We start from the raw sequence: 19,107 nt of genomic DNA, 5'->3' as shown, positions 1-19,107 counted from the left end.
TGAAGGCGGCGGCCATGTTGGGAGCCGCGGGGCGCGGGCCGTGCTGAGTGCTTCGTGGAGGGCTGTGCCAGGGGTTCCGCTGTGTGGAGAGCGGCGGCTCGGGGCGACGGGAGGACAGCGTCTACTACGACTCGGGGGCGGGGTTGCTTGGCTACTTGTGCCTAGCTTAAGGAGCCCTCGGCAGCGGCGAAGGGGTGTCCCTGACCGAGAAGCAGCGCCATGAGTGGGGGGACGCCCTACATCGGGAGCAAGATCAGCCTCATCTCCAAGGCTGAGATCCGCTATGAGGGGATCCTGTACACCATCGACACCGAGAACTCCACGGTGGCGCTGGCCAAGGGTAAGGACGCGGCCGGCCGGAGGAGCGGGCCCGGCGGCGCTCGGGGAGGGGCGCTCGGGGAGCGCGGCCGCGGGACGGGATCGAGGCCGCGGCACCGGGATCGGCCCAGGAGCCGGAGCCGCGGTGCTGGCCGGGCGCTGGGGGGGCCCGGCGGGCGGGCTCGGCCTGCGGGGGCCCGGCGGAGCTCGGTCAGAGCCCGCCTCGTCCCGCGGGGGAGGTGGAGGCGAGAGAGGGTTTGATGTGATAGCGGCGGCGCTGCGAGGCCCCGCTCCCCCGTTCCCCCCGCTCCGGGAAGGGACCCTCGCCGAGAGGAGCCGGCAGCGGCTCCGTGCCGGGGGCTGCTCGGAGCTGTTCCCAGTAGAGTGCGAGTATGAAACCCGTGGCGGTGAAAGCGGTCCGGAGCTAGTGCGTGAAAAGGAGTAGGAGGGGGAGGCTAGAAGGAGGTTTTCTTTGCATCGCTAAGAATTCCAGACCTACAGGGTATAGGGCCGTGTATGACTGGGTTGCTCTGCATCTTAGGACGGCAGACAGCTCGGGTCTGAAGGGAATCCTGAGTGCTGGATTACCGACAAAAGCTGAACGTAAACTGTTAATTTTGGAGGTGTATGGCACAGTGTAGTCCGAAATGGTACGAGAATGTTATCGGCCACAAGATATATATATATATATATATATATATACACAAACACATTTTTATATCGAGAAAGAGAAGAGATCTTTGTGAATGTATAAGAAAGTTAGAAAGTCAGGTTTACTGAGAAGAGAGTTGGGGCCAAAAAAGAGAATTTTTGAAACTGGGCGTCCGAAGGACTTCAGTGTTTCTCATGCATGGTAATTAATTCTCAAAGTAAAACATTAAGTCAGAACTTTTAATAACCTCTTTATAATAGATTCTGTAGCACTCAGCATTTTTTTCCTTTACACTTCTTGCATCTGTGAAGTCTTGCTAAGTAATCTAAATTCATATGTAAAAGCAGAAAGTCCATACAGCCATTAGGGAAGAGGAAAACTTAGTGCTTGTAAATGAAATATTTGGGACAGAGAGGGTTCCAGAGCTCGGTTCGTGGCCCATAGCAGAGGCTCAGCGCCGGTCCGCTCCGTTCTGCACAGCTGCCCTGGTGCTGGTGCATACCGTGAGCGTGCTCGCTCTCGCTGCCCTTTGTGGCAATTTCTGTTTGTGCGCTGTGTCACTTTAAGGCCTTCCCTCCTCGCAAGCAACACCTCCCCCCGTTATTGTTTAAGAAATAAGTTACTTTGTTTTGTAAATTGCGATACGTCGGCTTTCAAACACCTTACGGTGGGTTTGGTCCCAGGCTTGCACATTTTGCTTTTGGGGCAGAGTTAGCTTTCACTGTGTGATTTTTGCTTATTTCTAAAGCTGCCTTTAGGTTAAATTGCCTGGCTGGAGTTGCATTATCTACTTTGAAAGGACAGCTGGTTTTGGTTTATACAAGTAAAAGCTGGATATTGTGATTAAAAATAAATGTTCAGAAATTCCAGTCGCATGCTGTGATTGTTCAGGTTTGTACAAAAGCACATAGAAAAAGAATACTATCCTTGAGGACCTTGTGATAGTCTTGTCCAAAATTAGACTGATTTAGTGCTGACCAAGGCAATTTTTCATGACTTCTCAAGAGTGGTTAAGTCATGTTGTGGTGTATCTGCCAAAGTGTGCATATTTAAGATAGATCAAACTACAGTTACAAGTCTGATCTACTTTCTTCTCCTAGCTCTCATCAGAAATGTAAATCTAAACCACTGAATTTACTTGAATAAAACTTGGCTGAGTTAGCTGAAGAATGTGTATTTTGTAATAGTGTTATGATTCAGAAGAGAATAAACCAGTATTTCTAGGCCACCTGGAACCAAAAATCTCGAGATGAATGTGGAGCTGCTAACACCGTGTTAGAGTGTGGAGCATTCTCTGTGCTCATCAGCAGAATGCTCCACTCCAGAGAATTCAGCTTTCTGCAGGCTCAGCCACTGAATGTATGTGACAGTGTGTATGTAGGGGGGCAGGAGTGCTCAATTATTGGCCTGCTCTGTTTGGGAAAGAAGCAGAACTTGTACTCTAGCTGTAAATATGTTGATCAGCTGATAGTTACCTCTTCTTCTTTTGCTGAGTCCAGAAGTCAGACTAGAGCTGTTTACTGTGAATCTTGACCACAGATGTCTTTTCTTTTTGCCAGAGAGAGACACAAAATAAACCCCCAAAAGATTTGATGCTTTCAGTTGCTGAGCCGTGAGGTGTGTGTGACATGACTGTTCCCTGAATTGAATACAGGGCACCTTAGCATTATTCATATTCTAACTGAGGTTCTGAAATGGTGACATCAAGTGCAAAAGCAGAGCTAGAGTCTGTTCCTGAATAACTACAGATTTGCCCAGCTGCAGGATTTGTGTGGGCTGAAGCAGTCAGAGATTAATCTCATGAAGTTGTGTTCATGGCATGCCTTCAATTGTCCAAAATTGTCGAGGGTTTCAGACAGAAATGAGTTTTTGGGTTGCCAGCACAGGCTGTAGTCCTTCCTTACCAGGGGCAATCTGCTCTCGTTCTCTAATCAGCATTTTGTTTACATCGTGGGGATCTGTTCACTGAGCTAAACTTGTGGCCTCTATCTCACAGCTAGAGAAGGATAGGAGCTATAAAATATTGAGCATAGCATTTTTAACCTAAGCTGGAGTCTGACAAGGTGAAGTGATGCATCCTCTCACAGAGTGTAGAAGTGTTATTTAAATAACAGGGGAAACCCCCATCCACAGTGCATCCCAAACACTGCAAGCTGTGCAGACATTTGAGGCTCTCAAATGTTATTGGTGCATATGTTCTCTTTGGATCAGCAGCTTTTCAGAGACAGTGTCTGCAACCAAAACCCACTCACTCCTATTGTCAAGCCTCAAGTTAAAATAACTGGAAACGTCCTTCTAGTTCATGGTTCTAGTTAACACTTAGTTTTTTAAAAATTGGTTATTAATTTTTAAAACATCATTAAGCCCAAGCAATTTAAGAGGAGTTTGCAAGCTATGGTTAGTTTTCTTGCTGGAAAATGATTGCTGCCCTACCTGGGGCATTTACAGAATTCTAACAGTGCTTGATCTTAAATGTTGTGGCACTGACAAGGAGATGTGATCTTTCATATCAGTTATAGATAATGCTTTTCTATTTCAAGGCACTGATATAGAGAGAGTTATTTTTAATGCTGTGTAAGAACAACCATATTGTGTCAGAAAAAGCTTTGTTCCTTCAACAGCAGGAAATCCTTAGGTATGTGAGTATAAGAACCAGAATTATCTATTGTCTCTGCTATAATGCATCAGTTCTCACTTAGCAACTCCTGCACCACTGAGAGTTGCAGTTGGGACCATGATAATTGATAGATACTAATGAAACAGCTTTTGGTAATTTTAAGAAGTAGTTCAACTTCTGGAATGTTCAACCATCTGTGATAGTGTTGTCCATGGTATAATGACACATCCAAAGGAAAACTTCCCTTTCAGACTTCTACAGAGTTAATGCAGGTGAAAGACTCAGAAATGCAGCCAGAGGAAAGTTGAAATCCTGAGCTTGAGCTTATTCAGGGGTGGGAGCAGGAAAGGGAAGGGTTACATTTCTATCAGTTTTTAGGAGTGTATTTTTTAGTCAGTTAAGTAACATGCTCCTTGCATGTCTTGAAGGTTAGGGCCTGTGTGCCAAACCAAACTTGGGCACAGTATGTCACAGCAGAAAAATTCCTCTTGTCAAAGCCTGCTCCATCTCCCTGCGAGCGAGGGAATGCAGGCTGAGGTCATTGTCTGGGGAAGGAGCTGCTGTGTGTGCAGGCATCAGAGCATGGCTGCAGTGGAGGGAGAGGAGGCAACTGCAGTGACTCGTTCACCTGTGGCGCTCTCCTTTCAGCGGCCGTGCTCCTCCTGGTGCCTCTGTGTGTGTGTTTGCTCCTGGGGAGAGGAGAGAGGCACTGCTGTGCACAGCCTGAATCCTTGCAGGAATCCACCTTGTGGGGGCAGAGTCACTGCCTTCACTTCTGCTTAGATTGCCTGTGTTAATCAACAAGTAATATCTATACTGACTAATGACAGGGAAAGTTGCAGTGTGGCCATTGAATGCTACAGTAGTATAATATGGTAATATACATTAAAATATCATATACTGTAATATCACAGTCAAAATCTGTAGAAAACTTTGCTCACTTGGGCACAAGTATATAGATTAATAGGCTCAAGAGAGTTAGTTATTTAGCTAGCTACTGACTTGTGTATATTTACACTGACAAAAAATAAGTTTGCTTTTAATGTGTACTGCTTGTCCTTTTGTTTGCAAGTCCTTAAGCCACTTTAGCTCTTTCAAAAATAACAGAAAAAACAATCCTGGAGTAGACAAGGTAAAATTAATTAAATTTACTGCAGTTGTAAGATTGTCTTTCACAAGACAATCTTTTTGTGCTTATTTTAATCTCCTCTCCCTCTTCAGTATTTTGCTATATATGAACTACTGCACCTTGTTCTGGAGGAAGGAGATAGTCTGAGGAAATTCCCCAAGAGTCAGAGCTGGACAGGGCTCTAAGCCTGCTGCTGCTGCTCCAATACCTTGTGCTTTTGATACTCTGGCAACTGAGTATTACTGAGTATGAGAAAACATGGTAAAAGCTATTTCTTTGTAAAATCCTGCTCTTCTGGCCACTTCTAATATTAGACTTCTTACTCTAATGAGCTCAGATTGTGTTAAATCCTCATCTAAGCGAGGAAAATACAAACTGTACAGGTAGGTATGCCTTTGCAATACACAAAAAGTAACTTTCAACTCCTTAACACTACTCTGAAGGACCTGACTGGGGTGGGCTCGTCAGGCAGCCCTTCTTAAGACACCAGACACACAGTTCTGGTTCCTGTTTTCAAAGGAAGTTGCACTTGGAGGGGTTATTTTGGTTGCTTGTGGTGAGAGAGCGAGTCTGAGCTGCAAATCAGGGGAGTTTGCTTACCCCTCTCCAGCAGAGCAGATCTTCATTGCATGAAATTGGGTTTATATTTTGCAGAAGGCTGTGATCAAACCAGTTTGATTTGGGGCAGGGGAGAGGTAAAGGAAGAGTCAAACTTCTAGTAGCAAGTCTTGATGTGTTTTATTGATAAACCACTGGCAACCCTATCAGGGTCTTCAGTTAGCTGCATAGACAGTTCAATCTCTTAAAGATGAATTCTGAATTTTGGCACTGAAAGACTTCCTTTTGATGTTATGGTGATTTCATGGTGTGGAAAAAGACAATTTTTTAACATAACTGAAATCCCTTTACTTCTTTCAGCATGTCAGTAGATGAAAGTCTGGTGGTTCCCTTTTTTAATTGGTTTAGAATGGAGAAAGGTAATTGTTATGTAACTGAAATAACAGTTCTAAAGGGTGTTAGAGCTGTTCCTATATGTGTCATGGACATTGGTATTAATATTGAAATACTTACCTGTGTAGTGTAGCTCTGCCTTAAGAGAAGTACTTTCCAAACATATTTCTTCCACAGTTCATCAGATTTTTATTTCCATGTAAAGGCAAGATGCAACCCTCCAGCTTAGCACCCTTTCTCTGTGGTGTTTCTGTAGAGTAGTTTCTTCACTTTAGCTAGAAAGGAAAATCCTTTGGTAACTAACTGATCACACTCTGGCCATTTTTGTGCACTTTTGTGGACAAAATGGCTACTAGAGAAACCATTTCAGTGTGAAGCAGTACAAAATCAACTTTGGTTTTACTTACCAAGGCAGCAGGTCAAATGATGGAAAGGAAGTCCAAGAGAATTTATTAGTTAGCTGATAAATAGGGTATAAGATGGCCAGAAAGTGAGGGTAGAGCCATGGTCAGGATAGTGAAATAGAAATGCTTGGTGAATAAAAAGCAATGGGATGAACTGACCCAGGAATGCACATGACCCACTGATAATGTTATTAAGCCTCTGTGCATTACTTTGAGTTAATTTCTGTGAATTCTTAAGCTCCAGACACTTTTTTCTGTAAAGGAAAAGAAGCCAGATTCCTTTCTAACAAGGACTGACATGAACTGAACAGCGTGTGCCTTTTTACAGTGCTCACACTTTGCATTCAGAGCAGACTTTTAGATGCACAGAAACAGAAAAGATCATGAAAGTCAGCTCACTGATGATACATGAACAAAGTCATTGTAACTACTTAATGATACTTTTCTTTGTAGTGTGGGCATGATCTCTTTACCCCTGAATTATGCTTCTTAAAAAGATTTGAATACCTGATGTTAAGCTCTGTTTATGCAGTATCACAAGAAGCAACAGTGATGGAAGATGGCTGGTGCAGCCCGAGAAATGACTCAGTATCACTTTATACATCTCTACAGGAGACTCTGCTTTTCTTGAAAAGAAAAGACTAATGATTCTATGGCTGCAAATAAGTGCCGAATGATGTCTCCAAAAGGTTGATGCATCTGAAAATGGAGGGAAATCTAATTCTGCTAAATTAAAGCAAAATACAGATTTTTTTTTTTTCCTCAGCATAACCTGTACCTTGCAAAGCAAACAAACACTTTCTAGAAGGCTGGAGCAAAAGCAGTCATGAGGGATTGTTAAGCTGCTACAAGTTAATGAGATTGTGATTGAATGTGACTGTCATGATTTTGGGGGTTTGTTTTTTCCCCTCTCTGGTTTCAGTCCATTGTTTAGTTTTTTGCTTACACAACTAACCCTCAGAGACAATTCTCTTCTTCAGTTCTTTGTTTTTTTCATTTGATACTCACCCAGGGCTGGCAGTCTAAGAGTGGGGAAAAGTTTCTGAGAGGGCAGTGACAGCAAAGTGATGGTGTCCATGTGCAGTGCTGGTGATTGCACGTGGTGCAAAAGGAAGAGCTTCATTGCTTCATTGCTGTGCACTCAGAAAGCTGCTGGAATTCATACAAGGAATTTCATGTCTTGCTATAGTGCACACTAGGAAGATGGTTATGCCCCAGTGAGCTTGCTTAATTTGGCAGAGATCATATGACATCATATGAACCTTAACACCAGCAAGAAGAATGCATTTTGCTTAGGGAAAATTGTAAATACATACCACAGAATTCTTGTTCTTTTATTTAATTTTGGATCTCTTGAGGAATTCACATTTGATAATTCTTAATATTCCAGATTTTAGTAGTATTAGCATATTTTTCCTGTTTTGCAAAGGCAGAATATGAAGTATGTAAACTCATTTATTTCTTGATTCATAGGATTGACTTAACAGCCAAAAAAACCTGCCTTGCTGCTTTCCCTTCCCCTCACCAAACATTTGAAATATTCAATGTAATTAATAGCATGAGTGATGTCTCAGTCTTTTGGCTTGGGTTTTAACTCAGATGTTTTAGCTTCAATCACTGTTTGTCTGAGGAGAGTTGATAAAGAATATGATGCCTATTCAATAAAGGTTTTTTCTCAATGAAATTTTATCCCTTTCATTTGAAGCTGTTGGTCTCTGCAGTATATTTGAAAGGCTGTTGTTGAACATGGGATGTTTCATTCTCTGTCTCCCTTGCCAATCTGCAGTTCGCTCCTTTGGTACAGAGGACAGACCGACGGACAGACCCATCCCGCCCCGCGATGAGGTCTTCGAGTACATCATCTTCCGTGGCAGCGACATCAAGGACCTGACTGTGTGTGAGCCACCCAAACCTCAGTGCTCCTTGCCCCAGGACCCTGCCATTGTCCAGGTGAGTCACAGCAGAGGGGCAAATCCTTGTGCTGAAGTGCTCTCTAGCTGAGAGTTTAAAAGTTCAGGGTTCGTCACTGGAACGTTCACAACCCAGTGGAAAGAGCTCTGGAAGGATCTTCTCCTGTCAGTCTTTAACTGTGAAAATGAAGGTTGAAATCTAACTCTAGCACACTGCACTACATACCAAAGCTGCTTGGTCTTTTCAAAACCAACTAATGATGTTTTGTAGGTCTTGATGCCTTTTTCGAAAGGGACTTGGCTTAGGACACATAGTACTTGGGCAGATCAGACTCGGTATAAATCAAATGGAGTAGATGATGAAATATCTCCAGATAATTAGTGGCTTTTTTTTGCTTGTTAGTTTTATTTTTGTTTTAATGTTCAACATTTTTTGCTAACTGTGACTTTAAAGTGTTTCATCTAGCTATGTTTTCAAAAAGGCTTCATACTGTAAGGCAGTTGTTTGAATAGTGAATACTTGGTTTCTGAGGGGAAAGCAGCTTACAACTTGAAGCCTTCAGATTTGATTCATCTGTCATTTTGTACTAAACAGACTGATAAATAGTTTTCTCAGAAATTTGTTGGCTTTTTGGTTGTACTTATGAAGTATCTTAAAAGTCATCCCTGAGAGCAAGAGGAAATCTCTTGCTTCAAATGGAGGTCGATAATCCCATGTAATAAAATTCTTCTGCTTTATCTATTCTGTAGGATAAAATTCTTTGAACTTCCTTATGATGTGCCCTTGCATTTCTCCACTGACTTTTATTAAATTTGGTGCAAGTCCCTCTGTCAGTTGTAGTCAAGAGTGGTGAAGTTGCATTACTGTGAACCCCAATAACAGTGATAACCCCAGCCTCCTCCAGTGTGCTTGGGTGTCTTATTGTACCTGTGGGGTTTGAAACTTCAAGGAAAAAGACAGGACACTTCCTAAATTTGCCAACAAAGTTTATATGTGTGTGTTGGACAAGAGAGTGTCTGAGGTTATGGGAAAAGATTGCATAATTTTGTGTTACTGTTTCCACATGTCTGTAAGCTGTACCTACTTGTGAAAATGTTTTTATTAGAGTTTCTCCATGTCTTGCCTCACAGAACTATTTCCTAATTTTGGTGTAAATATGGATTTTTGCTAGTGTGTTGTGTGTTCTGTCTTTAGTCCTCACTAGGATCTTCGACCGCGTCCTCATTCCAGTCCGTGGGCTCCTACGGTCCCTTTGGCAGGATGCCTGCGTACAGCCAGTTCAGCCCCAGCCCGCTGGTGGGCCAGCAGTTCGGCGCCGTGGGAGTTGGTAGGTTCACGTTGCTTCTCTCTGTTTTCCTGGCACTGAGGCTCTCTGGGTGCACCGACAGCAACCACTGCCTAGAGTTTCATCAAAGTCTTCCACCTCTGTTAGTTCTGCAGTTTAGCTTGAAAGTAGAGAGTTCTTTGTAGTCTGCATCTTAAAATAATTATGGTTGAGAACTAAACACCTATCTCAGAGGGACCAGCATTCATGGTATTTCACAAGGGGTAGAGGCAGCCCCTCCAGAGAAGCCCTATAGCTGCTGGGTTCACCACGTGCTGTGTGCCTTAACTAAGGATTGGGATTATTCAGCAACCACGTGGCAGTGCAATCCCCCAGCTGTTCCTGAGGTGTTGGCTGGCTGGGAAATAGATGCTGGAAGTATTTGTGAGCTGCATGGGCTAGGTGCTCCTTTACACTGCACGTTCTCTCTGAGACTCACAACCAACTTTCCTTCTTCCCTGAGAGTCTATTTCACAGTTTAGCTTTTCTCAAAGGAACTTAGAGTCTCATAACTGTTCTGGCAGCAGTGCTACTCCTGAAAATGTTAGCCATGCAAAAGAATGGCTGTAGAATTGGCCATAATTTGATACTAATTAACAGTCATATTTTTGCTGAAAGAATCTTAGGTGGAAATGTATACCAATAACATGGATGGCTCCATAAGATGACTGTTTTGTTAATACTTGTGATGGCGAAGTTAGAAGTGCTCTTTTGTTTTTCATTTTAGATTGAAAAATTGAGATATTAGTCTTACCAGCCTATGTGCATACATCTGTTAGATTAAACTAAAAGTGCATGGGAAGGGCATGCACTTTTAGTTTAATCTAACAGATGTATGCACATAGGCTGGTAAGACTAATATTTCAATTAAAGACTAAAAATAAAGACTAATATCTTTAATCTAGACTTACATGAAGTCTAGAATAACTTAGTGAAGCTTAAGAAAGCTTCACTAATCATTTAGTGCTAATTTAAAAAAAGTCTAAACCAGATTTTACAACTATATTATTTCTTTCAAAGCAGGAGGTTCTTTAACATCTTTTGGAACAGACTCTTCAGGCAGTGCTAGCATGTCCCAAAGCACTGCAGTTGGTTCTGCATTTACAACAGATGCAAGATCACTAAAAACACAGATGTCTCAAGGTAAAGTCTTCTTTAGTGACTTCAATTTTTTTTTTGACAAGTTGTGTCCATGTGATTTTGGTGGTTGCCAGAAATGCCAACCAAACAGCTGAATTTTCTCACGAAAACACTTGGTATTAGACCCAGGAGACACTGAGAGCCTTTGGTTTGCTCTTTAAATGTGTTTTCTCTACATCCTGCAGTGCTGCAGGCAGTAACACATTTATTGTTACCCTTAAAGCACCTGTACTGAGAAGTTGGGCTTAATTAAGTGAAATAGTGTCAGCAAACAGATACATGTGGAAATTCAGTATTTAGTTTTGTTAATAACATGGCAGAACTGCAGATACTTCATACTGAGTGAAATGGGAAGTCCTTCAGCTTAAAATTTTAAAATCTTTATTCCTAACTGTAGTTCTTCTGTTCATGCAGAGGTACATGATGATACTAACAGCAGACCTGATTAAGAGGTGGTGACATGACTTTTAAAACAGCTTAATATTAACAGGAACTCTACAGATAGTTTATGTAATATTGGAAAAAATGAGATTTTGGGTGATATTTGAATGGCAAAGAAAAAGGAAACTGAACATTGAACACCTTCACCCTTACCTTCATGCAGATGTTGTTAACGTTGCTCCTTAAAAACCCAAACCCCATTATTTCCTGCTCTTCCACTCTTCCTTGCTGTCAAAGTGTGTGCCAAGATATATTTCTAATGCTGTTTTTAAATTATGCAGTCATATTAAAAGGCAAAACACTTACAGCAAAGTTTTTTTCCCCAAAATTCCAGCTGAGGTTTGTATACCCGTTAGGAGTGTTTCTAAAATTTTGCCAAAAATAGGTTCTACTTTGTTGGATGAATGCAAGGGGCAAAAGTATGCTGAGCATTTCTCTGTTGAAACAGAAGTTTGGTTTTCTGCAGTTCAAGCCTGCACCATTTGTGGACATGCTGAACATACATTCTGCCACATGACATTTCCTGTGCTTTTCTCTGAGTGTTTGCTTTTAGAAATATTTTTGTCTTTGTCAATTGCAAGTGTGGTATGGTTGGATTTATTGTTTTCTTCATGGGTTTGGTTTATTGTTTCTTTTCCTTTTGGTTTGTAATGAGACAGATAGAACCTTGTTCTCTCACTTACTGGGACTTGAGTCTTATTCTAATTATTAAATGTACCTGTTTGATGTTGTAAGCTTGTCTGGCTGGGTCAGTGGCTCCATGCTGAGGGTGCTTCTGCCTGCAGCCCCTGTGTGAGCAGGGCAGTGTGGGGCAGCTCCCCCAGCTCCTTCCCTGCTCTGAGCCCAGCCCGTGGCACTGTCCTTGTGTGGGCAGGGATCCTGCAGCAGTGCCTGAGCTGCATCACAGCTGCCTTTGGGCAGCCCCTTCCCACTTGGCATCCCAGGAGGGCAGAAGGAGCATTTTTACCTCCAATCAATGCCAAAGTTTGATTCCACAGCTAAATGTACATCATGAATAGGTTGGTAGGGGTTGGGTGTCCTACCTATTATTTCATTATAGACTGAGGGAAGGGGTATTCCTAAACATCCTTTATTCTGAATTAGTGGATCTGATGGTGCAGAATATTTTTTTTTTGGACACAGCTGCCTTAAGTGCTAAGGCAGATAAACCTGTCAGCCTAGATTGGCTGAGACCAGTAACTCCAGTAAGTCACCTCTGTAGATGAGAAATAACCCTGTGGGGTTTGGTTTGGTTTTGTTTTTCCCCCAGGTCGTTCAAGCCCTCAGATGGACCATTTGAGAAGGAGCCCCACCATGGAACAAGCTGTACAAACAGCTTCAGCCCACCTGCCCACTCCAGCACCAGTTGGGAGGAGGAGTCCTGTACAAACCAGACCTTTGGTGTCTGCAAGCCAAAAATCCCTAGAGAACCAAGAGCACAGACGAGGTAGCTTTGGACAGTTTTCATACAGCTTCATTCCTTCCATACACATACAAAGTGCTCCTTTAAAGGGTTGTACATAGGAATTTTCCTGCTGTCTGCTACTGGTAGGCTGGCCAGCAGAGACCTGCATTAGATACATATTTCTTTTTAAATTTAAGCATATATTCTAAATTACTTTTTTTTCTTTTATGATTTAAACATGTGATTTACATTTATAGGTTTGGATTTTTTTTTAAATCTGAACTATATATACAAAAGTATGATCAAAAATACCTAATTGGATAAACAAATCATGTTTTTATTTCCAACTTTAGCTGAAGCACACAAGGTTTCAAGATCAGAAAATGAACTCAGAAATGAAAACAAACGACAAATTGGTAAATGATGTTTTGAGAAATAGCTATCATTGCTTTCAGACCAATACTTTTTTTAAATTTGCTAAAATACATAAATTCTTTCACATTTTGCTTTGAGAGGGTAACAACTTCGCATTGAGCCAGAAAAATACAAGCAAATGAAGTCAACATTAAAGAGAAAAATATTTTCTTGTTTTATACTAAGCAATCAATTTAAACAAAAATATGAATCAAATATATGTTTACATTACAGATTTATAAACATAATAGCATGAAATAAAAGCCTTTGTAGAAATATACTTGATTGAAAAGCCACTAATATTTTAGCTTGTCTTCCAAAAGCTTTTAATGACTTCTAGAGAGTCTTTAACACACAAATTTAGTGTTGTTATGCCTTCTGTGTCACTTTCATCATTACTGTAAGTGAATTTACAAATTACAAGCTGCTCTGATGGGACTTCAAACAACAGGCATTCTCTTCTTGCACTTCTGAAGTCCCAGCCTGTTAGCCCAGGAATTAGAAATCAAACCAAAACACAAAACACCCTCCACCATCCTCAGAAAAAAGCCAATCCACAAAGCAAAACCCAACAGAATTTCTCTCTTTTCAGTTCCAGGTGCACCTGCAGTGCGGAGAGGCCGCGGAGGTCACAGAGGGGGCCGAGGAAGATTTGGTATCAGGAGGGATGGGCCAATGAAGTTTGAGAAGGACTTTGACTTTGAAAGTGCAAATGCACAATTCAATAAGGAGGAAATTGATAGAGAGTTTCATAATAAACTTAAATTAAAAGGTAAAACAATTTTTGCTTTAGATTTGAGCATAGAAAAACTGTGTCTTGCTGTTTTGATCCTACCTCGGAGAACAACTCTTAAAAAGCATTTAGTATTAAGTCTTGCTTGCAGTCATTAAAAAATAAATTTAAAAACCAATTAATAAGTAAACCGAAGTCATATGTTAATTAAATACTTGGGTCACTGAGTTTTTAACAAATTTTAACTAGTAGATATAATCTGTGAAGTTCTAATAAGTCTCTGTTAAAAATGCAGATTACTTAACCAGAAGTCCCAATAACATTTATGACTTTAAAATTCTGGAAAGGATGCAATGAAAGAAAATCCATGTTTTAGGTTTCAATTATTAGACCAAAATTATAATGTCAATTATAGACCAAAAGCAAAGGAGTTTGGGATCAGAACTTCATTGTAGTACGTAGGAGAGTTTGTTTGAAAGTTTCTGGCATTGCCTTGCTTTTACCCTTTCCCAGAGGAACACAGGAGTAGTTAGAAACCATGCTGCCAGCACTGGTTTTCTAGCAGGCTTCTGTTTTGATTACCTCATTCTCTTGTGACCAGCCACCTGTTTGTTACACTGCTGCTGCTATTTTTGGACAAAATTGTTGCAGGTTAATACAGTGAGTTCCCTGTTTCAGTGAATGATTGGCTAAAGGCTGGGAAACAAGGGGTGGGAATAAATGGTCAGATTTCAATGTAGAGTAAAAACACCAGTTGAGTCCCTTAAGATCTGTCCTGTGGTGCTCACCTGTTTTCTGGATTGTTTTTCAATCAGTTGATGGTTTGCTGTTGATACTGTTTTTTTCAGAATGATAAAGAGAAAAGGGAATGCTAACCATAAATAGCTATAGAAATGTTTGGAGTGTGGTAGTTCTTGTGTGTGGTGTGGAAAGGTTGAGCTGGTTATCTGAAGTTCGTGCACAGCATTGTGAGATTTAAGCTGTAGACATTTAGGAATGAGGTTTGAAGATAGCAACAGCTAGCAACTTCTGTTGATGTTGAACTATCAGCTTTGTTTTCAGTACTGATTAAAACAGTGAGTTGAACTTGAGGCATTTTTAGGAAATAAATACATCACAAAGGTAGAGTGCTGGCCCTGCTTCTCAGAGGAGAGGCAGCAAAACCAGAAGGCAAAGGAGAAGGACAAAGGGGATGAACAAAACCATGGGATGGCTTTTAGGAGGATTCACTGAATGAGGCTCTTGAGGCCAGGAAGGAGGTAGCTGAAGAGGGGAGAAAATAGATGGGTGTCAAATCTGTTCTGCTGCAGGGTTTTTTGGTAACTAAACCCACAGGAAGCATAGAAACCTCCAGACAGCAATACATCCTAATTTACATGTTAAGTTGTTTGATTTCCACATTAAATTATTTTTGTAGCATGCAATATAGTTCCTGTCTGACTGGGAAAAACTTAACAGCTATTTTAGGCTGGCTTTTTTAGGCTTCTGTTTACTTTTTATTTTCCAGAAGATAAACTTGAGAAACCAGAGAAGCCTGTAAATGGAGAAGACAAAGGTGACTCAGGTGTTGATACCCAAAATAGCGAAGGGAATGCTGATGAGGAAGATCCACTTGGACCCAATTGCTACTATGACAAAACCAAATCCTTCTTTGATAACATTTCCTGTGATGACAATAGGTATGGCCTGCAAGGAGAAGCTTGTTAGTCTGCTTAATGCATGTTTATGTCATGAGCTACTGTCAGTGCTACTCACTGCAATCAACTCTGAGCCAAAGGTGATTAGAGCTTATTTCCACATGCAGCTGGCAAAAATAAAACAGGAATAAGAAGTGCAAAATTTCTTTGTGGGCAAGTGCAATATGGTCATAGGAAGGTATTTTAAGAAGTTTTAGGGCCATGCTTTAAGAACTTAGTGCACAGGCTCTAGAATCTCCTTTCCAGGTTTACTAAGATGTGGAGGGGTTTGTTTGTTTTGCTTTGCTGCTAAATTAACACTTCAGTTAAATCAATAATGACCCTGCTTTGGTAATGGTTTCTAAGCAGATTACATAACTGTCTCAGCCTGTAGTGTTGTTCAAATGGACAGATAGCATTTCAGGAAAATTCAAGCTTATCTTTGCTGCTGCCTTTTTATTAGACACGATGATGTGGAGTGCTGACCTATTTTGACTTGTAGGAGGGGGAGGGGGCGTTGCTGGTTGTACTCACAGCCAGATAAAATAACATCTGTAACTGCAGACTGCTTCTTGCTTCAAATGATACTGCCTGCAGAGGATGCAGAGTGTGCTTTTCAATGTGGCAAACTCTTCGAGCATTATTAATATCTAATTCGTGACTCTGTACTATATTCCTTCTCGATGAGCCCAGTGAACGGTGGCACACCCCTGGGTTCTTGTGGAAGGGATACTGTGCAGATTTACCGTGTGATTCATGGATGGTTTTGCACCCTCTCGGAGGGCACCTCTCCCTCCCTTCCCGAGCGTTTCCAGCAATCCCTGTTGGTTCTGTGCTGCAGGGAGCGGCGACCCACCTGGGCCGAGGAGCGGCGGCTGAACGCCGAGACCTTCGGCATCCCCCTGCGCCCCAACCGCGGCCGCGGCGGCTACAGGGGCAGGGGCGTCATCGGCTTCCGAGGGGGCCGGGGCCGGGGCGGCGCCAGGGGCACCTTCCCCGCCCCGCGCGGCTTCCGCGGCGGATTCCGAGGGGGCCGTGGAGGCCGGGAGTTCGCCGACTTCGAGTACAGGGTAAATGCTCTTCTTGTTCCTCTGCCCCAGCCCGCCGCTCTGGGAAAGGAGCGCTCGCCATCTCCTGAGTCTAGATTTGATGTTGAGCTAGAACTGCTTTGCAGGGGCTCTCAGCTACTTTTCTGAAAGGCCGTTACTGCGGAAATTTTAGTCACATGGCATCATTTTACTATCAATAGCCAAAAGTAAAGGTTGCTTTCTGTCACATGCCCCCGAGTAGCTATTTGATAGCTGGTATTGGGGAGGAGAAGAAAAAGAAGGGGAAAAAAAGTTCTACAGATTGAATGCAAGTGTTAGAGATGAAAATTGCAAGCATTTTTCCAAGTTTTATATTTATGTTAAGCAAGTTAAATTATTCCCTCTCATCATTTATATTTTAAAGTATAAAGAATGAGAGGGAATAATTTAACTTGCTTCCATTGTGCAACAAACTTTTGAATTCTTTGTGAATGAGTTGGCACAAATCTTACAGACTGGTGTACTGGTTAGAATCGGACAGCTATCCAGATAAGTTCAGATAAAACTAGGCTTTTAGAGTTTTGACTGGGACAGAACACCAACTTCTGCTACTTTATTGCATGAGCAGTTAGAGTTTTGCAAACAAGAATATCTGATTTTTTTATAGAAATTTTAATTTTTTATTGAAAAAAATGGGAGGTTACATCACAGCACATTTCTCTGTGTTGTGTGAGAAACATCCCTCAGTTGTTCCTTGATTAGTTTTCAACAGTTAGTCCTATCACTTAAAGAAACTTTGGGTAGCTGAATGTGAATGGAAATGAGGGATTGAAGGTCAGCAATTTGAATTTCTGAACGAGAGTTTTGCTGCTGTCCAGTTGAGTAGGAGGTGGTGTAAGGGCTGAGGATTTGTGCTGTGCTCTGTATTGGGAGTGATGAGCTGCTCTGCTCAGTGCCAGCCTGAGGGGCTTTCACCAGATGCCAGCCTGATCTCCTCTGGAGGTCTCCTTTCTGCTGCAGGACATGGGGAATGGCCAGCACAGCACAGCTGCCCCCAGGGCTGTTGCCCAGATGAGTTTGTAGGGTTTGTTTTGCAAAATGAATTTTAACACTGTGCTTTTGTTCCCTCTAGAAAGACAACAAAGTTGCTGCGTAGTCTACGAGAAAGCTGCAAACCAGGTGAACGTCTAGATCTTCTTGAATCAGAGAATTAGTTTTGATCTCTGCAAAGAATGAAGTTAATTTGCTGTATACTTGTCACCAGCACTGGGATTTAACTATTTAATTTCAAAGGGGTGTAATGCAGTTACTTTTGAGAAATGGCCATCTTTGAAAACAGTAAGCATTAAATATATTTGAGACAGAAGGATAAGTAATTTCTTATGTATAGTTAATTATAAGCAGTACTTCGATGGAGTTTTAAGTATTTTTTCATCACTGAAAGGATTTTTCTTATTACTAAACTGTATTTGATAATTGCTTCAAGTTGTAAGGACAATGGTATGCAGAAGGCCGTCGATACTGTGAGTGTTTTGACCCACCGAAGGTTGTTTTTTGGAAATCCTGTAAAATCCCTTTTGAGGTAGTTGTTCTTGTATCAACTAGGGTGCTGGACAGTAGAAAACTTGCTTTGTCAGTCAGATATGTACACACAGTAAATACTGTTTCTTAGGCAAAGGAAAGTTTTTATATAGTTGTAAAATTCCATTATATCCCATTGCCAAAGAAACATTACAAACTTTGTATAGCTGTATAAAAAGCAACTAATTTTTTAAAGAATAAACATTTTTAAGTCGGTAAACATACTGTTATTGCAGAAAGTTGATATGCTGAAGAACACTGAATTAGTTGGGTTTCTTTTTCTTTAGCAGCTTTTCAAGCTTAAATGTTTGATTTTATATTTGGACTATAATGAAGTTTTGAAAATGTTCTTCCATTACATAAAACTGGATACACGCTTCACTGCTCTTGCAAGAATTTGATTTTGTAGTTTCTGGTATATCACAGGATTTGACCAAGTTAAGGAGATATTTTCAAAAAAAAGGAGAAAAGGAATTTTCATATGTCAAGATTTGCAATTAATTTTACTTAGTGAGAAATATTAACTTTTTTTAATAATGGACCAGGCACACGAGTTGGTGATTCTCCTGGAATGCCTGGGATAAAAGTCTGTCTCCATTGTCAATTCTTGAAACGTTAACTTTGTTGTAATACCTGTAGACATGAGCAATTTAAAGAATTCTTAGTGTTTGAAGTTGTTTGCATTTTGATAGACCGTAGCTTGGAGACATTGAGACTCTGGTTCTAAGACCACGAAGTCACAAATGACAGTACGGACTTTTTGCCAATTCTGGATAACTAGTTGCAACTTTCTGATATGCTGAAATAGAAACCTGGTCATTTGTGTCTGTGTATGTATATGAAGGCCACAGGAATAAAGGGATCCAAAGATTACATCACTTTGATCTAATTTGCTGATTTATTTTTTTTTACTTCAGAATGTTCAGTGGTGATAAAGACGTGAAAAACTGCACTGTTGAAAAATTGGAATATTTAAAAGTGGTTGATAGAATCTTAATTTTATAACTTTTGTATAGCACTACAAGGAAGTATTTTGTAATTGGTTTCCTTATTAAGGTCAAGTATTTGACAGCCGTAGAAGTTAGATAATATTGTTTAGTAATGTTTTTGCATGTTTAACAACTGCCTTTTGGGATCCACAAGTCACGATTCTGAACACCTGTTGAGATTTTTGACCGTAGAGGCAAGTGCTGTCCTGTTGCAATAACTCTTTACTGTCTGAGGTGTTCCAGCTGTAAATACCCGGGCCGGGAGCCGCGGCCGGGGGTAAATAAACCCTGCGTCGGCCCGGCCGGCCCGCCCAGGCTTTCTGTTTTTTTATTTTAAACCAGAATAAACTGTTCAGTACAAGCGGCACGGCGGCGCTCCTTTGTTGCGCGGGGC

General features: G+C 41.4%; 1 protein-coding gene across 3 annotated transcripts; it reads left to right on the top strand.

Moving 5' to 3' along the window:
* Window positions 1-19,080, top strand: LSM14A (LSM14A mRNA processing body assembly factor). Of its 3 annotated transcripts, none has more exons than XM_036390216.1 (10): window positions 1-340; window positions 7,858-8,021; window positions 9,177-9,309; window positions 10,330-10,449; window positions 12,158-12,334; window positions 12,646-12,708; window positions 13,299-13,478; window positions 14,947-15,118; window positions 15,957-16,185; window positions 17,276-19,080. In XM_036390216.1, the coding sequence occupies exons 1-10, from the start codon at window positions 220-222 to the stop codon at window positions 17,297-17,299; spliced, it is 1,383 nt and encodes a 460-aa protein (XP_036246109.1). In that variant the 5' UTR covers window positions 1-219; the 3' UTR covers window positions 17,300-19,080. The 3 variants fall into 3 exon arrangements, with proteins under 3 accessions (XP_036246109.1, XP_036246108.1, XP_036246110.1); XM_036390215.2 differs by having other exon boundaries at window positions 10,327-10,449; XM_036390217.2 differs by lacking the exon at window positions 12,646-12,708 and having other exon boundaries at window positions 10,327-10,449.
* Window positions 19,081-19,107: the final 27 nt, after the last annotated feature.

This window comes from Molothrus ater, chromosome 12, assembly GCF_012460135.2.
Source record: "Molothrus ater isolate BHLD 08-10-18 breed brown headed cowbird chromosome 12, BPBGC_Mater_1.1, whole genome shotgun sequence".
NCBI classification, from domain to species: Eukaryota; Metazoa; Chordata; class Aves; order Passeriformes; family Icteridae; genus Molothrus; species Molothrus ater.
This window is presented reverse-complemented; position numbering and strand designations above follow the sequence as displayed.